General features: G+C 36.5%; 2 protein-coding genes across 2 annotated transcripts; both read right to left on the bottom strand.

Annotated features, from left to right (window-relative positions):
• Positions 1-1,668: 1,668 nt before the first annotated feature.
• LOC128983470 (uncharacterized) lies at positions 1,669-7,399 on the bottom strand. Its single transcript, XM_054402768.1, has 4 exons — positions 7,330-7,399; positions 6,287-6,621; positions 2,964-3,123; positions 1,669-2,019 (listed from the first exon to the last, which is right to left on the bottom strand). The coding sequence occupies exons 2-4, from the start codon at positions 6,616-6,618 to the stop codon at positions 1,786-1,788; spliced, it is 726 nt and encodes a 241-aa protein (XP_054258743.1). The 5' UTR covers positions 6,619-6,621; positions 7,330-7,399; the 3' UTR covers positions 1,669-1,785.
• Positions 7,400-10,880: 3,481 nt separating this feature from the next.
• Positions 10,881-17,652, bottom strand: LOC128983469 (mitochondrial import inner membrane translocase subunit Tim23). The gene is made up of 5 exons (XM_054402766.1): positions 17,486-17,652; positions 15,009-15,252; positions 14,279-14,448; positions 13,229-13,355; positions 10,881-11,035 (listed from the first exon to the last, which is right to left on the bottom strand). Exons 1-5 carry the CDS (start codon positions 17,523-17,525, stop codon positions 11,023-11,025), a joined length of 594 nt encoding a protein of 197 aa, XP_054258741.1. The 5' UTR covers positions 17,526-17,652; the 3' UTR covers positions 10,881-11,022.
• Positions 17,653-18,361: the final 709 nt, after the last annotated feature.

Raw genomic sequence — 18,361 nt, 5'->3', positions numbered from 1 at the left:
TCTCTTCTGCTGTGTCTGCAGGACATGTTTATAATTACAAAATTACAACAATCCAAAGAACACTAGTTGCTATTTGGAGCATTTCGGTGTAATCAACACTTCTTCAGTGTTCACAATAGAAATTTTGCTTCCGAGACAAAGTGTGAAACATGATTACTTGTTTGCACTTGTTTTGAGCCACTTTCACTCTATAGTTTTTTACAAAACATTTCAATCATTTGTCGACGACATTGGTTGTCAACGCATGTTTTAAACTCAGGTGCTTTCTGTCAAATTCAACTACCCAAACATTAAAAACAATATGTCATTAAATCAAATGGTTCATATTAAACATGTGCTATAGAAAATTGGTCAAGATAATTTACTGACAAGACAAATCAAAACAATTTATTACAACTTTCTAAATTGTTATATAAACATACAAAATTAAAACTGATTGTAGAAAATATAAGTTTAAACTAAAGCTGAATGAAATATTTTGTAAATAGAAACTACCTAAACGTGAAAAAAACACATAAGCACAACAAAAACAAATCAATGTTTTTCAGTATGTTGATGCATTTAAACACGATATAGCAACTTATAAGTAGCTTAATAATATTGTACGTGGTTCAAAATAGATAAACTACTTCTTAATGTTTACTAAAACTAAAATACAATTACGGTACATGAAGGTATAAATTGTTTAACAGTCAACTTATTTTGTTTGGATCAATTTTAAGCACAGATAAGGGAAACTAGTTATTCCCTCGTCTGTGTCATAAGTCAGTTATGTATCGAACCTGTTTAACACATTCACTGCGGGCGTATCCGATCGGATAAGGGCTGAGCGCTGTTCAGGTGCTGCCGTAACCGATGGGATACGCTCGGCAATGCCTTTCGTATATCATAGTTTTTGCTCTAGCGTCGGTCGAAGGCGGACCTATACCACGTTAGCGTGTAGTGGGTGACTTGCTTTTTCTTGTGTTAAGGTTGGTAGTAAAATTTCCCCATAATATCCCTGTCTGGCAAACTTAAAAATCAACTTGTTGTCCCGTCTTTCTCCCTCAAATTGGCAATACTATGGGACCGGCTACGTTCCAAGCAGTGCTGCTATCTGTGAGTGTTTAGCGAACCACGTCGACTCTTGTTATAAAGCAGGACATCACCGCACGTTATTTGCTATTCGGCATCTTGAAATATGAGAGCCAATAGCCCGGCAATCGGGTTTGTTCGACGCTGCAGGCTGCGCCGCACTGGGGCTACGCCTGCTGTTTGATGGCCCGCAGCGAACGTGTTAAGGGCTGAAAACACCAAAACTGCCAATACATATTTTATCTTATTGCTTGTTGATATCGATTCTCTCACTTAATGTTAATGGCGATTTTAAATTACAACAAAAATTTTATTTTGGTTGAGAGTAGTAGTAGTAGGTTTTTATACCTACATTTTTTATTTTGTGTTATGGAGCATGGCCAGCTTTGTGGTTGGTACCACTGTACTTCCCTACCCTGGCGGCCCAGCTTAAAATCCTGTCAATCACAGAATAGCCTTTAGCTATCTAATAATTCTGTCATCCATCTACGGTTCAGACAAACTTTCATCTAGGCTGTAGGGTCATTTATAAAATAAACGCTATCACCAAACTGATGCATACTTTCTCTCATTAAATTGTCAACAACTCGTGTAATGTGTAACGGTGTAAGCAGTGGGAGTAACTATGATGTTTTGTGGATAAAATTCACTGAAATTTTTAAAGATTGATAGTCATCTAACTTATTTGACAACCTTACAGTCTATGTAACCCTAGAACTTATTACAACTGAGGATGACGTTGTAGGCAGCGATGCAGACCCACAGTCCGCAGTCGAGCCAAGATGTTAGGATGGACACCAGTAGATAGTATGCCGAGTGGATGTTGTAGGTCCGACGATACCGCTCGGCCAGAAGCGGAGGATCTGGTTGTAGATAGTCCAGAAAGTCGTAAACAGTTCCACATGACAATCGTTCGAATACCAGTTGAGCGAGGTTGCCGTTAGCCTGTAGACAGTATTTTAACCAGTAAAACAGGTTACATATTTTGTGTTCGTATTTTAAGCTGAGTTTTTCTAGAGGCTGAAACTGTCTGTCTTCAGTAATTTAACGGTACTATTTTACTAGAAGCGGAGTGAACCGGATAAGCGGAAATTACTTCGCGTTCAGTTTCCTAGTCCGCGCCTAGGAAGATCCAGCTTTCAGCTGAAAAGAGTGCATAATGAGTGTTGAATAGAGGAAGATCATCTGTGTAGCTTTGTTACTAAGATCAGCTGTTTCATTAGTCATGATTTATTAAATGTCCAATGACCAAGAACAGCTGGTTCCAGTTTTGAAATAGAAAATTTTACTGTCTTTTCTCAGGATCAAACCCTAACCACCCACCATATGATTTCTAGGCAAGCACTATAACATCTTTAGAGAATACATTTTGTACGCTGTTTCTTAAACCATTCTATTTGAGTACCTTTAATGGGTTACCCCTCTATAAGGTGCATTAGAAGACGTAAAGTTAGTTACAACAGACACAAATTCAATTCAATCTGTTTGTACTTCAACTATCTAGGCGAGCATAATGAAACAATAACACCTCAAAGACTTGGCAAGTGCTGCAATCTTGGATCCAAGTTGAAAACTACTCTATGCTTATTGCTTGACCAGTGTTTTAGTGAAACTGACAGTTGCGGTCTAAGGCATTGCTCAGCCAAGAGACAACAACAAGAGATTGAATGGAGCAACTTTTTTGTTAAAGGTCAGTTTGAAAACTGCAGCATTTATCATCAACCATATTATTGTATACAAAATCAAACGAATGAATAAACCTCAGACTAAAAAAATATCTTGCAGACCTTCAAATTTCAGCAGAATCTAAGAAAGCCTTGACTGTGGCAACAGCCGGCCATTAAGATGGAATGTTTGTATACTTTAGAACCCTAAGTCAGTAAACTCACATTTAATTGACTAGAAACGTTTTTCTTGTACTCTCGACACGTAGCAAAGTATCCAGCCGTAATGATCCAAGCTTGTGCAAACAGTAAAACAGCTGCTACAACTCCTAAAGCTGCCAAGATGTAAAACTTTGGCGGTTCTCTTGTGGGAATCGGATTCTTCCTGAAACAATGATTGGTACGCTTTTGAATATGCAAGTTGAATTAGAACAACAATAATGGATGAACAGATGGACCCAAAGTAGTGAATAAAATTTATTTAACACATTTCACGGGGAATTCATAGTAGTATTACTATTTATTGCATGGACATGAAAAAAACAATTCTACAGTTATTGTGTGGTTCTATAAGGGGCTATTGGAATTTTAGAAGTGAATACTGTGTTCCTCTAGGGAGAAGGGCTTCTAGAGGGATATATTTGGGATTCTAGAGGAGAATATTAAGAGATTAACTCCAACATTTATTACTTAATTTTCACCCCTGAGGCCGTCCATCAGTAAATTAAGAAATTCTAGATTTAAATACTGGGAGATTATAAAGGAAAGTATTAGGGAATTCTAGAGGGGCTATTACAGACCCACTCAAATGAAAATAATTATTTTATAGTTTCATATTGGCCACAGGGGCAAAGATGATCAAATGGTTAGATGAAGGGAATTCTGTAGTGTATGCTTACATTCAAATCACCCCACAGAACTGCCTGAGGTTTTTGTGTGATAAAAGCTAAACCCAGTGGTTTTGAGGCTACCTTATGTTCCATTAATATAGAAAACGCAAGAAGTTTCACATGCAAGGAGAATTTTTTTGTATCTGAGAACTACATCCGCTACAAGCCATTTGATGAATTAGTTGAGGGAAAAAACGGGGGAATTAGTAGAGGGAAAAACAGTTTAAACTGTTTCCATACAGTGGCGGTCTCAGGATTTCATTTCGGGGGGGGGGGGGGGATGACCATCGAGGGGCATGGGGATATCCCCCCAAAAAGGGGGTCTGGGGGAAAAATGTGAAATTTAAAGCGTAAAATTATATTAGCAAATTTCCCTATAGGGAAGTAGCTATTACCGTAGGTCTCATGGTAAGACTTAGGCCCGGGACCGATTTACTTTTTCATTTTGATGTCCCCAGAGGCCAAAAACACCATTCGTTCAAATTTTTATATATGTATATATATATATATATAGGTATATATATAGATTTATATATATACTAGCTAACCCGGCGAACTTCGTATCGCCTAAGTTATAGGTTTCCCCTAAGACAGACCGATGGAAAGAAAGTACCGTTACGTTTAATTTTCAAGATGATCTCGTTCGCATCGCTGAATCACGTCCTGGTTGAAGTTCGTTCGCTACGCTCACTCACCTTTGGGTTGGAGCTCGTTCGCTACGCTCACTCACCTTTAGGTTGGAGCTCGTTCGCTGCGCTCACTTGCCTTCAGGTTAGCTCGTTCGCTACGCTAACTCGCCTCCAGGTTGAAGTTCGTTCGCTATGCTCACTCACCTTTGGGTTGGAGCCCGTTCGCTACGCTCACTCACCTTTAGGTTGGAGCTCGTTCGCTGCGCTCACTTGCCTTCAGGTTAGCTCGTTCGCTACGCTAACTCGCCTCCAGGTTGAAGTTCGTTCGCTACGCTCACTCACCTTTTGGTTGCAAATTAGCTGTTGTCATAAATGTAAAAGAAATAATAGTGCTGCACCCTGTTGGTAATCCTTGTAACTTTAATGCTATTGAACATCATAGAACAGAACCAACTTGTTTAATTGAAACAGCTGTTAAGATTCATTAATTCCATTTCTCATAAGGTTAACATGGGAAACTCCAGAGCCACTGGGGGGGAGCCCTTTTAAGAATTTCGAAACGGGAAATAGTTTACGTCCGATTCGCATACCTACAGAATTTACACACCAAATTTCATAACGATCGGTGAAGTCGTTCCGGAGGAGTTTGCAGACAAACACTGTGACACGAGAATTTTATATATTAGATATATATTTATAGTTCGCATGGCTCAATCACGTCCTGGTTGAAGTTCGTTCGCTACGCTCACTCACCTTTACGGTTGGAGCTCGTTCGCTGCGCTCACTTGCCTTCAGGTTAGCTTGTTCGCTACGCTACCTCGCCTCCGGGTTGAAGTTCGTTCGCTACGCTCACTCACCTTCTGGTTTCAAATTAGCAGTTGTCAAATATAAAAAAAAAAAATAATAGTGCTGCACTCTGTTGGTAATCCTTGTAACTTTAATGCTATTGAACATCATAGAACAGAACCAACTTGTTTAATTGAAACAGCTGTTATGATTCATTAATTCCATTTAAATATGGGTACTTATTAGGTTTACATGGGAAACTCCAGAGCCACTGGGGCGGAGCCCGAGAGTCCGATCAGAATAAAAACCACTTAGTTTTCCTATTTAATGCCTAAAGAATCAGTGTACCAAATTTCAGCCTCCTAGGTAAGTGGGAAGTGGGAGAATTAGTGATGAGTGAGTGAGTGAGTCAGTCAGTCAGTCAGTCAGTCAGTCAATCAGTGAGGGCTTTGCCTTTTATATATATAGATATATATGTGTCCGTGAACACGATAACTTGAGTAATTTTTATCCGATTTTGATGAAATTTGGTTTGAAGGTGTAAGGCAGGATAAACTTGAATGAGTTCGCGATCCAGCATGATCGGACCATGGGAACAGGGTTTTATGGGGGGTTTATGGGGTAAAAATTGGTTTTTCTCACTTTTGACCCTCAAAACACAACATTTCCCAATTTTTCTCTAAACCTTCTTAAAGAGCTTAAAAAAACAAACAATTCAGTATATCAAAGTGTTTTTGTACGGTTATTGGTTACGGAGAAAACTAAAAAAATTGTAAATTTAAAATTCCCATGTTATTCTTATGGAGAATATTGTAAAATGTTGTAGTTTGCTTGTTTATGGATATCTTTTGATCAAACTTGGCAAATATATTCATTTTATACTAAGCAATAATTATTTTACTTACAACACACACTTTATTAGTTTCCTTGTAGCAGTAAACCTAGGTACTCGTTAAACCTAATTTTATTTAAATAGATCAATTGAAAAGCAATTCAGCCAAATGGAAATTCGCTTAGACAGCAGGTTAGCTGCGGCGGGGGTATTTTTATACATATTTGAGCTCTAAAATATGCTCAAGCTAACAGTATTTATGTTAGCTAATAAAATATAAAATATTCATCCCCCCCCCCCACGGACTGCCGCTGTTTCCACACAAAGGATATTTAAATAGTACTAAGAACTCAGTCGTAAGTACTAAGAACATTAAAACATAACTAATTTGACACAAAAACATTTTCATACCTTGAGCCATCCTCATGGAAAGTAACCGTCCGTCTCTTCACAGTAAGTTTCTTAGGAACATAAACCCTATAGGCATGATAGAGAGCAGCAACAGCAGACCAGGCGAGAACGGGAAGTTGGACGAAGACGGCGAAACGGCAAAGTCCGCCCGCACCTCCTACAAACGTGTTGAACGTAACCACGCTGTACAAAATGCAACCGCAGTTAACACTGATGCAGGAGTTGAGCGTCGGGTCCCAGTAGAGCCAAGCGATGGCGAGACTTGAGGAGGAGACAAGGCCGATTACGAAGCAGCTCACGTACAACACGAGCAGACGACGCTCAGCATCCATCACCTGTTGTAAAAAATTGTAATGCTTCAGTTGAGGAATTTTCAACCACAAACATTTCACATAACCATTGACATTGATACTTAAGTGGAGTTTTTAAATACCTGTGGTAGCAGTACCATAGCCTGCTTGTTTTCAGAATATTTTTGTGTAGCAAAATATGATAATAGTACATTTTTAAAAGTAAACATGATGTACAGTAAATTCGAATTTCCCCATTGTAGACTAAGTGATTTTCTGCTTTTAAATTGCACTTTTATTCAAAGAGGTTCATAAAAAAAATTAAACATTTTGATTCTTTACAATAAAATCCACCAATAGTGTAAGACAGTGCAGATGAGTACTTAGGTTTACTGCACCAAGATACATAACCAACTGGCAACTGGTTTAGTTTTAGTCTTACAAGCCTAAAATAATGGAAAAAAATGTAGGAGCTTGTTCAAATAGATGCTGGTTTACACGGTTTGATCCAAACCTTAAAACAATTTGAATCTTATAAAAACAATAAGTAATTTATACTTATCAAATCACAATTCAGTGGTTTATATCACAAATTTGAACAGTAAGTTGTTTGATCCCAGGAACCCAAAACGTCAAAGTAAAGTGGTCCCTAACCAATCCATAAAGACCATTTACTTCTTTACACACCATCATACAAAATTAACTCCATAACTCACACACAAACCCCTAAACAAAATTACTCAGTTAACTTACAATCACGTCCACATTCACGCACACATATTAACAGATCCTGTCATATTAGAGTGTTACTGTAACGCAGGTGATAAGGGGAGAGAAGATACCTGTTATCAGTGTGAGTGGTGAGATAAGGCTGGTCAGTAGAAGGCTGAGTCTTGCCAGATATTTAGCACATGCCATCTTTGTTTGTTCTCTGTAAATACCCCCCCCCCCCCCAATACCCCCAACTCCTCTCCGCAAACAAACACAAAGATCTGCTGTAGGTCAAATCAAGTAACTAAACAAAGTAAATTGGTGAATGTAAACCGCTATTTATTAACTGTATTGATTTATCATCAGTTTTCAGTGTTTCACTTTAATGATTTATTTTGTCAATTAATTATTGACATATTTTAACTTTCTTTCCCTATAGTTTATGGGGAAAGTATTGTTTTTGACAACAAGTTTGAGTTTTGGGAGGAAATATACATTACGGGCCCAATTGAACCCAAAAAAGTGATTTTTGAAGTGATGTCTGTGTGGAAGAGCTACAGACTACACATATAGCAAAAATCTGACTAAATCTGGTTTGTGTGTACTATAATCCATGGTATCAACAGTATTTTTTTGGAAATTTTTATTTTAAATGGTGATTTTCTCATAAAACCCATCAAATAATGTAAAACTTATGATTTTCACAAATACGACTTGAACAAGTTTGACGAAATTCAGAATGTTTTTGTCCTTTGAAACTCTCAAACAAAAATGGAACAGCCTCCAATGCTGTAAAAATTACGGTTTGAATGTAATTTTGGTGATTTACCCATAAAATATCATAGTTACTCCCACCGCTTACCCATTAGCCTATAAGAGTTTGACAAGCTATAATGGAGGGATGTCTGTGTGAGTTTGCTGATAATGTTTCATTATGTATTATACAGGGTGTCCCACGTAAGGAGTTTCAAAATTTATTACAGAAGAACGGATTAATGTACAAGGATGAAATACGATTTTTTCCACTAAATCAATCCCAAGGATTAACGTAACAATATTTTTAGCTCTTTTCCGATTCAGGGTGTGCCAAAAACTGAGGGTCACTAGTTTGAATCTCGGAATTTTCAAAAGGTAAACATATGTCATGTTATACATCATTTTAAAGGTATTTAGTAGACAAACATTTTGGCAAAAACAGAAATCACTTATGTTTTTCCGTTTCAAAATGGCAGCAGTTTTTGGGAAAAATTAATATTTATTTAATACTCTGTGTTTCCTATACCAATGAACTTATTAACCCTTCTCTGGTTGAATTTTCTTACTCGTTATGAAATTAGCTTTACTGTGATATGCTACAAGTAGCCTAGTTTTTTTTTTAAATAATAAAAATTCCCAACAATTTGAAAATGCCCATTTTTCAAAATTTTGTAATAGCAACATATGTCAAGTGGCACGTAATTTATGTTGCTTTTAATACTTAACAACTTTGTAATTTGCACTTACTTCGTATCTCTTTTAGTTTTTGTCTAAACAACAAAAAACCTAATTTTCCTATATCAAATTCATGTTAAGGGTTTAACACTAATGGTCCCTATATCATTTAGTGTTATACCCACATAACATGCACCGGCATTTGATATAGGAAAATTAGGCTTTTTAGGAGGGCTACCGGTTCAATCCAAAGAAATGTAGATTTTTGATTGAAACCCGGACCCAGCTTTCCTTAGTTATTGAGTTTTTAATAAACAGTTCTGACTAAAAGAACAGCTGATTGTATTCAGTAAGAAAGCTACAAAGGCGCCACTACATTCTACATTCATCCTGCTTTCATATTCCGCTTAAATAAACAAAGTGTGTTGCGGTGTTAAAAAATTGACTCTTGTCAGGAATCCCACTTAATCTCCTGCTCCTGTTTGATCAAAATATGGACATTCTGTATGGGTAATTTTGTTTTAAAATATAAACACACTGCATTGATGCTTGAACATATTTACAAGAGATCAGCTGTTTACATTCTCAAATCATCTGATACAAACATGTTACTACATGTTGAGTTGTTTATTTCTTCAAACATACACACACTGCATTGAAGTTTATTTGTGCACATTTGCAGGGAATCAGCTGTTTGTTTACCTTAAATTCCAATATAAACATTCTTCACACATTCGTAACTGCAGTGAACATTCTGGGTCAACTCATGTAAAACATGACAAATAACCGTTTAAAACTTTGCATTGTTTTGATGAAAAATAATGGTTTATTCTTTTTTATCAAGAAAATTTCACTATTAATATTTTTTAAAGTTTTTTTGAATAGCCTACTCTATGAAGTACAGGACTCTTAAACACAACACTGTTTCCATAAGAAGAATCAGTAATGGATTGATATTTGCAAACTAGACGAAAATATATTTTCATCATAGCAAAACACTGCTTTATAATATACGACTGACTGTTGAGGCTTACCTTTAAAAATATATTGAATAATACAAAATACATGTAGGTCGTTGACGGTAGGGTAGTTTTTATCCCTTAAATTAGCTTTAACCATGGTCCCTGTGAGTTGTACACTTACTATACGCCCTCTTTTTGATGTGGTAACACGTGTAAACAGTAATAAGCCACCACAGTCTGTCGCTCTCTCAAAGAATTTATAATAAAAGTCAATTTTTAAAAATACTTGTTTCTCTCATACTTTTTAATTTATGACAATGACAACTCTTGCTTAAATGTATGTTGTACCATTGCTATCATGACAACCTTCATGAGGAAATTAACTTTTTGTTTATCTTCTAGAGATAGGTTTAAAAGTAGAGTTTATATTTTGACATTGTACGAGATAAGCGTAAAAAAAGAGTGAACACTTAGCAAGATGGGAAAGCTTCTGAAAGCCAGGTAAAATACATATGTTCAGAGGCATGTATTGCTAAGGCTTTACTCCTTAAGACCCCCCCCCCCCCTTTCAACATTGTAAGATGAAAAGGTTTGTGAACAAAAAGGAAAAATGTGTTTTATAGCATTACATTCTTTTAATGGATCAATTAATTAATTAATTATCTCTTTGACTACGTATAGTCCAAAAATCAATTGATAAAGTGTTTATTAAAACTGGCTACAACTTAACTATTCAATTTGCATGTATCTACTTTATTGTCACTTATTGTAGTACATCCATGATCAAATATATATATGTATGAATCACTTACTAATTCAAAGTTTACAACGTTAATCCTGGGAAAGTGTGTGTATAAATAAAATTTTGACGCAGCAAAAGTGGACCAAATTTTGACACATCAAGAGAAACCTAAATTTTGACGTAGCGAAAGATAACAAAATTTTGATGCAGCAAGAGTAAACCAATGTTTTAGTAAGCTTTCAAGTAAATAATTGATCGACCATAAAACAAATTAAGACTAGCTGATCTTAGGCAGTAAACTGCCAAAATAATATGGTTGGCCTGATACAACCATTAAAAAGGGTTTTGTACCAAAATAACTATTTTTTATCAATTTTGTCTAATACGGTACTTTCGAATTTTTGGCAACAGAAAAGCGCTTTCAGAAGTCAGGATCATCTTGTAATAAAACAAAAAAATACAGTTACACTCAATTTAATCTCACTAGAAAATTAAGTACTCGAAATTGCAATGAGCAAAACTTTGTACAATGGTTAATTTCTAAATCACAGAACTTTCGGTTGAAGACGTGCCAGTAGGTCTACTTGAATTTATCTTGACTCATCTGTCTCGTCTGCAAAAAAATAAATGTTCTTAAACTTTGAAAAAAGTTATGCATGAGTTAAAAAAAAATACTATTCTAACCTTTAAAACTCATGCAGCACAGTATACGAATAACGAGTTTTCTAGGAAAAGCTAGAAGAGAATTAAAATTTATGATTCATGGTGTAAGGTTTTTTTCCTTCGCCCAAAATTAGTTTTAAATTAAACCCCCTTCAAAATGAAAAAAAATATATCTGGAAGGATAATATAAGGCCACTTGATACCAATAAGGTTAAATCTACGACAGCAAAACCTTGATCATCTTCTGCGGTCTTGAAGACATAATTTTCATCTCCCAAGGTCAGGGGAAATCATAATTTTCTTCCACAATGGTTGCGAAAGCGTGACTTTGTTGATCGCAAAATTTTTACAGATGAGTTCTGCGATCGGGATGATAAAAGCATGGCTCGGCTCAGCCTATTTACTATAAAATCATCCAAATTTCAATAAAAACCCCAATGATCCTGAAATGTTTGACTACCGATTGTGGTATGGTCCCAATTGATCCGGATAATTTGAGTTATACTGTAGAAGAGTTCATAATAAATTTTTACATCATTAAATAGTAATGTTACCAATTTACTACTTTTTTTACACAATTGCAATTAGTCAATTATTCTTTTTTGACGATCTGTATGTAATGTTCGTCTGGAATAATTATTGTGTTTTGCACCTTGTTAAATTGTGTGACCTTTTTGACAATTCTCAGACCTGACAATGTTCAGAATACCTCAAAATAAACAGAGCCACCTTGCTTCGGGTGAAACCTGCTAAAATTAGGCCTTGAGTAACTTTTTAAGCATGTAATTTACATGTGCAGATAAATGAGAAAGTTGTAATGCAATGTCAAATTCAAAGACACTTTTTATGGAATTCCTTGTTAACTGGAATGCTGCTTAAGAAATTGTAAACACTGTGTCCATCAGTTGCACCAGTCTAAAAGCAGATAGAGGTTGGTTGGTATAAAAATTAGGTCAGGGCAAAATTTCTCAAATTAATTAAAAATCAACATGCTTTTTTGTTCTCCAATTGCTTTCAAAAGTCAGTTAAAAATAGGTGAATCTTTCGTTTTGGATGAACTGTTTTAACCTGCTTCCAAGTAAACCTCTTTCACTCCAATGGCTACATAAAAAGTGTAATGTTTAATTAGTTTGGGTAGTTTATTCAAAACAACGCGTACCAACAGACATATTCTGCAACTAGATGAAAAGTAGCTTATTAGATTAGCTGACAAAGCACTGTTGCTTCAAATTTCACCCGATGGTATAATTTCCTTAGGCCTAATAGCTTTGCCAGAGATGGATTGTGCAGTATAGAGTAGTATATAGTAGACTTGGCCAAATTTCAAGTCCCTGTATCATTTTCCCACCACATCTCTTTAAGTAATAATCCTAGCAAAAAGGTGCAAGAAACCTTGCATTTTTCCTCTATTTGGTCTTTTTATCTTTGTTGCCTATCTTATTAATGAGGTATTTTAATTATGTATTGTTGTTATCAATCAAAAGTAAAGTTAAATACTTACATCAGAGTTTGGGTAGGTATCGGTACTGAAAGTTTAAAATTCTAGCATATCTTTGTTAGATACCGGTACTCAAATGAAGTGTAACAAAATGATGCCTTAAACTGTTTTTATGATGAAATGGAATTTTTTAATCACTGAAATTTCTAGATAAATGGCTTTGAAATATATGTCAGATTGTGATTCCCTATCAAGTATAGTTGTCATGTTATAAAACCCAACACACTAAAATTTTGATTTTAAGCGTTTCATCGATTAGTTTATTTTTTTACTATATTTCAATACCTCCACTAACTTGTACATAATTACTTTAAAAAAAAAAGAATAAGAATTTAGACGCTATTTATTTTCTATTAATATTCAATACTCTTAACAAATAAATTAGTCTAATCTGATGAACCTGGATATGGTTAATAAAAGACCAGTGCTTTTTCACCACGCTAGTTTTATTTCAACTGTATAGCAATTTCAACTTATAACACAACAATTTAATTAACTATGTGCTTCAAGCCGTTCACTTGAAAATATGTACATAAAGAAAAATAATTCTACATATTGCCAAATCGTATACAACGTATTGAGTTGTATTTATAAGACAATATTTATTAAGATCAAGATAGGATAGATGGTCTAGGAAAGCCTTACAGAGACGGGTAGCTGTTGTTTCTCTGTTGCGTGAATCCCGGAAGTCTATCTCTTGATGTCCAAAAGCAATAGAGAGCGGCGAGTCCGAAACCTGCTAGACCACCAATTGCTGACCCTCGCAGTCCAGCTGAAAACAACAATAACCATTCAGTCTAGTTCATAAACCTGGACAATATTAACTATACAGTCATGTTGATAAGATCAAACAATGATATTATTAGCCAAAAATGATACTTACTTACTTGCATACTTTATAATTTGGATATACAAGCGGATAAATTGTATCCTCAATTTCGGCGTTAAGATCAAAATTGGTACAAATGACCAACATTGGTTTAGAAACTTAGTAGTTGATTGCAGAAAATCTTATTTTAAGATGTTAGCTTATGGAAAGCAAAATTTTGTGCTGTGTGTCGGCACTAACAGTGGCGGTTTTAGGACCTAGTCAGGGGGGGGGGAACTACACACAGGGGATGGAACACTCCCCCACAAAAGAGGAGGTTCAGATGTCCTCCCCTGAAAAAAAATTAGGAATTTTCAAGCCATTTGCTGACTTTCTTAGCTATTTTTAACATCTAGAACTGTGCCTACCAAAACATGTTAGGTATGTTTTTAGGACAAATGGTAGGGTACTTTAGCCCCTGGTAACCCCCCCCCCCCCTGGAACCGCCACTGGGCACAGAGATCTGTGATTTGCTCATTACTTTGAACTGGGACATTTAAAAATTACAGTAGAAATTTATTAGCTCAGTTTGGAAGAGGTTTAAATAATTCAAGACACAAGTAGTTACATCAGTATTCAGTATTATTCATTATTCTTATTCTTTGGGTCCCAATAGGTGGTTAACAAATTAATTGGGACGTAAATAATAACTTTATTACTAGGCCTACTGGTACTTAGATACATTTGAAATGTTGTTAATAGTTACCAAGTTATCATCATAGTTTTGCTTTACACATAGAGTTAACTGTAGGCCTAAGGTTTGTATTTAGCAGATTGAATCTTTTACCAAAAGCACTGAATTTAGAGACACATTTAATACATCTAACCTGTAGAGCGGTACAGCATCCCTGTTGTCGTAGCAGCCGCCACAGTGTTGAGTTCGTCCTCAGCCTCTCGTAACCACGCCAATATGACTCCAAAGCCACTGTACATGACAGCGATTGATCCCAGGGTGTTCGCTCGGGCTGCTCCTTGCTTCATTACGTGATTCAGAATCCTTGACAAGATAAAGAAAAGTGAGGTTACAGTTTAAAATTATCTTAACTTTTTTATGCTGATGGAGATAGCATTTATTTTGGCAGATCAACAATCAAGAATTTAAAGCTTTCCATGCTGTTTTGAATTACCAGTGGCCTAACTACATAGGCCTACATACAGAATTCTGACGAGCCTCAGCTAGATTTAAATACACGAGAGTCGGGACCACGTAAGTTTGCAGTTGGTGGCAGACAATCACAAGATAAGGCTAGTGCGATGTTGCCACATCGCCTGTTGACAACACTAATTAAAATATACTAAGCAATATTTTCAAATCAGCTGTTATTTTTAGATTTGGCAACACCGCACGGTTTTCATTGAATCATTCAAAACCATGGTAAATAGGCTCCTCCCTCAACTGCAAACTTACGTGGTCCCCACTGTAGGTATAAGTTCTTTAGCTTATTGGCCTAGCCTGTGTCTGTAAATTTAAATTAGGCTAATCTAAGCTATCTCTAGCTAAAGAAATGCAATAGGCCTCCCTAAAAGTGAAATGAAAATTAAATTTAGGCTACTTACTGTGTTCTTCTTAGTTTTCCTATTTGTCCAGCTAGAGATGTTTCTTTTAACCCGCTATAAAATCCTCCGCTGCCACCGACCATCGCTCCAATCATACATGATCCTCCGATTTGGGAAAATGCGAGTTCAAATCTGCCTCGTTGAGTCTTGGCTCCTTCTAATAAAATGTATTCTGGTGTCGATGGCGGGATGAAGGCAGGGTCAAAATTTAAATAAGGTGAGGCAAACTGTGGACGAGAGGGACCTGAAATAAAAAACACATCAATACATTTTGAGGAAAATAACTATGTTTGAAGCATTAACCTCTTGCATCCCACATGACGGGACTGAGTGTCTGTGACTGTGCAACTTGCCACGCTAAACATACTGATCGAGGAAGAAAAAACGTAGGCTAACTTGGTATTAAGTTATTGACTCTCGGGGTAGTCTGCTAGTTCACTTAGCATATTCCATTTTGAGAAATTCCCAAAACATCCCTGCAGCTAAGAAGTCATCTGAAGTTTTGGCTTTTTCTAACAGCTGTCTCGCTCACTAACCTGTTTTTGTTTGGTCATTCTGTCATGTCTTGTTGCTTTCCTTTGTAAAAAATAAGTTAATCAATTGTGCTGGTTTTTATTATTAATTTGAGTAAAACTTGTAACTTACATGTTTAAGGTTTACATTACAGCTTATTCAGTTATAAAGAAGACACAGGTTAAATATTAGGTTGAGTAGTTCACTACCTACACTTTTGTTTACACTTTTTAGGGTGTGCAAACACACCAAATAATCCCGCGTCTGGGCTGTACTTTGACTTTCCAAAAGCACGAACTCGTAAGGTTAAAGGAAACCCTTGCTTGAACCAACTTAACTTTACGTTAAGAGGCCTTAAGCAAATTCAACCATCAATTAATTGAGATGGGGACACCTCCTAGGTGCTTATTTAACCCCAATATATGAGTGAAGGGCTAGTGTAGAATGTGAGTGAGGTGAACTTTAGAGCTTTGTTACTAAGATCAGCTGATTCAGTAGCATGGACATTAAATTGCCTGGCTTTCAATTAATTTTATTGAAAGCCCAATGATCAGGACAGCTGGGTCCAGTTTCAAACCATGAAAAAGCTACCAACTTTTCTCACGATTGAGCCAGCAACCTTTTGATTTTCAGGCGAGCACTAGCCTATAATTTTTTTTAAATTTAATTTTATTTCATTCCAACGGCAAAACCATTATACATAACAACACAACAAAGATGGCTACGGTAGGTACGTACTATTCACATACGGTACTCTAAAAATTAATGAATACTGAGTGCTACATGTGGTGACATAACATAACAAGCAAATTTTAAATAAGCAGTAATAACAAACGATAGCAACAACAACAACAACAACACTATGGCTAATTAATATAATTATTGACATACCACAAAAAAAATTTAATAGCAAAGCTATCAGGCATTCATGAAAATATTTAGGCTAAATAGGCTAAATAGTAAGAAATAAATATAAGAGACATTAACAACGGCAGCAACAATAAGTACTTTTCATGTATGTTCAAGGGTGTGTCGGGCGTCGAGAACTCTTCTACTAAAGGAAGTAGGGTAAGTTACTCTCGTGGAAAAAGTCGACTGTGTGACAGAATCGATTCCCAAGCCTCGTCATTCTTGCAAGTGGGCTGTGAAAGTCGTAACCACGTGAATGATGCCTTCTGCCGAACAGATCACGAGATCGGGTCCCTGATGGAGTGCGGAAGTCCACCTGAGTCTCACCTGAGTGAGTGAGATTGGGTAGTCCAGCAGGCCATTGATCAGCTTGGCGAGAAATACTACATCTGCCACTTCAAGTCTGACTTGAAGATCTAGGAGATGGAGGTCAGCCTGGAGATCAGCAAGTGGAGCCTCCGTCTACCGAAGCCCCTGTCGTATTCCTAGGCTACCAACCTTAGGAATTTCCTCTGCACAGCATCAAGCTTGTCAGTCAAACCAACTTGGTAAGGGGACCAAACTGGGCTGGCATACTCCAGGAGTTGGCGTACAAAGGAAGAATATAGTGTTTTTAAAACAACAGGGCTTGTCATTCCACGAGTAGATCTAAAGATCTATCCCAATAGCCTGTGAGATCGTTTGCAGAGATCATAATAACCCCTTAACTCACGACAGTTTTTAACTTGAGGATTAAAGGCCTACAGTACTTATTAATTGCCAGCTGCTCCAAGGGGTTTAAGCAAATCAGGTATAGAAAGCCTGGGCCTAACCTACCTGAAGCAAATAGGGCCTTGACCCAAATCGCGTCTTTTCATGGACAATCATGGAACGAATATCAAAATATAGGTTGTAGGAAGCTCTGACATGGGCTGTAAATGATGTAAGACCTGGTGACACTAGGCTAACATAGTAGAACTTGGGGGTAGAGATAGATAACTTAACGTAAGGGGCTTAGGATTTTACATGCGGAAAGATAGGCTAGGCTACTCCTAAAACACATAATAATCATTTACCTGATGAATTTAAGTCGCCACTTTTGCTGGGAGGGTCCATTTTCGGCTTTTGTCGGTATACCTCGCAGTTATTTGGAATAAATCTACACTAGCAATAACACCATTACAGACTACAGACAGATTTCTGAAGGGAAGGGTGAGGAACGTGCAATTTGCAATAATCCAAAGGGATGGTTGATAGAAAAAAATAATTCAACACATAGAAGGTAGACAGTATTTGTCTACAGAAGCTGTTAACTGCACCGTTGAGTATTGTATGATTAATCTATATACTGTAATTATATTAAGTATAAAAGAGGGTAAGTTTTCACCAGGCAAGTGTTAGATCATACAACAATATTTCAAGTCTTTTTTCAAGATAGCAGTGCTGTAATAGGGCTTGTGTTGCTTAGTCTATGGTACCACCAAGTCTTCCCTTGCAATTTACTACCAACTTCCAGCCCCCCAGGCATCAGGGGCAAAATGAAAAAAAAACCCTCATCTACGGAGGAGCGTGATGGTAGAGGTTACAGCAGCCTTTTCTTTTGTTCCAGAGTTTGAATAACAAAACCCCAGTGGCCCAGTGGAGATTTTACTGCTTACACTTACAGTGTGATGGTGCAATTTAAAATTTTCGTACAGTGTCAAACCAAGACACTTAAAAACAAAATGTGAAGTATATAAATTAACTTAAGTGTATGATCATTAAATTCATTATTACATGGGGAAACAAGATTTAAAATTAATCAATACAAAAAATGGCGGTATCCACTACTTATCAGATCAAAAAGCCTTAAATGTCCTATAAAGGTCCTAAATGTTGAATTTTGTTTCTAAAAGTGTTGGCGTATGCGTAAATATTTTATCAACAGATGTAAAGATCAACATGTTTCTATT

Source organism: Macrosteles quadrilineatus, unplaced genomic scaffold (assembly GCF_028750875.1).
Source record: "Macrosteles quadrilineatus isolate MER2022 unplaced genomic scaffold, UCM_ALF_1.0 Scaffold_1__1_contigs__length_201487025, whole genome shotgun sequence".
NCBI lineage: Eukaryota > Metazoa > Arthropoda > Insecta > Hemiptera > Cicadellidae > Macrosteles > Macrosteles quadrilineatus.
This window is presented reverse-complemented; position numbering and strand designations above follow the sequence as displayed.

Bases quoted from the DNA above. Each gene is read 5' to 3' on its own strand.
- LOC128983470 (XM_054402768.1), bottom strand. From the start codon at position 6,618: ATGGATGCTGAGCGTCGTCTGCTCGTGTTGTACGTGAGCTGCTTCGTA. The intron at 3,124-6,286 runs GTATGAAAATGT...TCATTGTTTCAG, and splicing joins TTCCATGAGGATGGCTCAAG to GAAGAATCCGATTCCCACAA. The intron at 2,020-2,963 runs GTGAGTTTACTG...TACTGTCTACAG, and splicing joins ACGTTTCTAGTCAATTAAAT to GCTAACGGCAACCTCGCTCA.
- LOC128983469 (XM_054402766.1), bottom strand. From the start codon at position 17,525: ATGGACCCTCCCAGCAAAAGTGGCGACTTAAATTCATCAG. The intron at 15,253-17,485 runs GTAAATGATTAT...TTTTTATTTCAG, and splicing joins TGGCGACTTAAATTCATCAG to GTCCCTCTCGTCCACAGTTT. The intron at 13,356-14,278 runs GTTAGATGTATT...TGTTGTTTTCAG, and splicing joins GATGCTGTACCGCTCTACAG to CTGGACTGCGAGGGTCAGCA.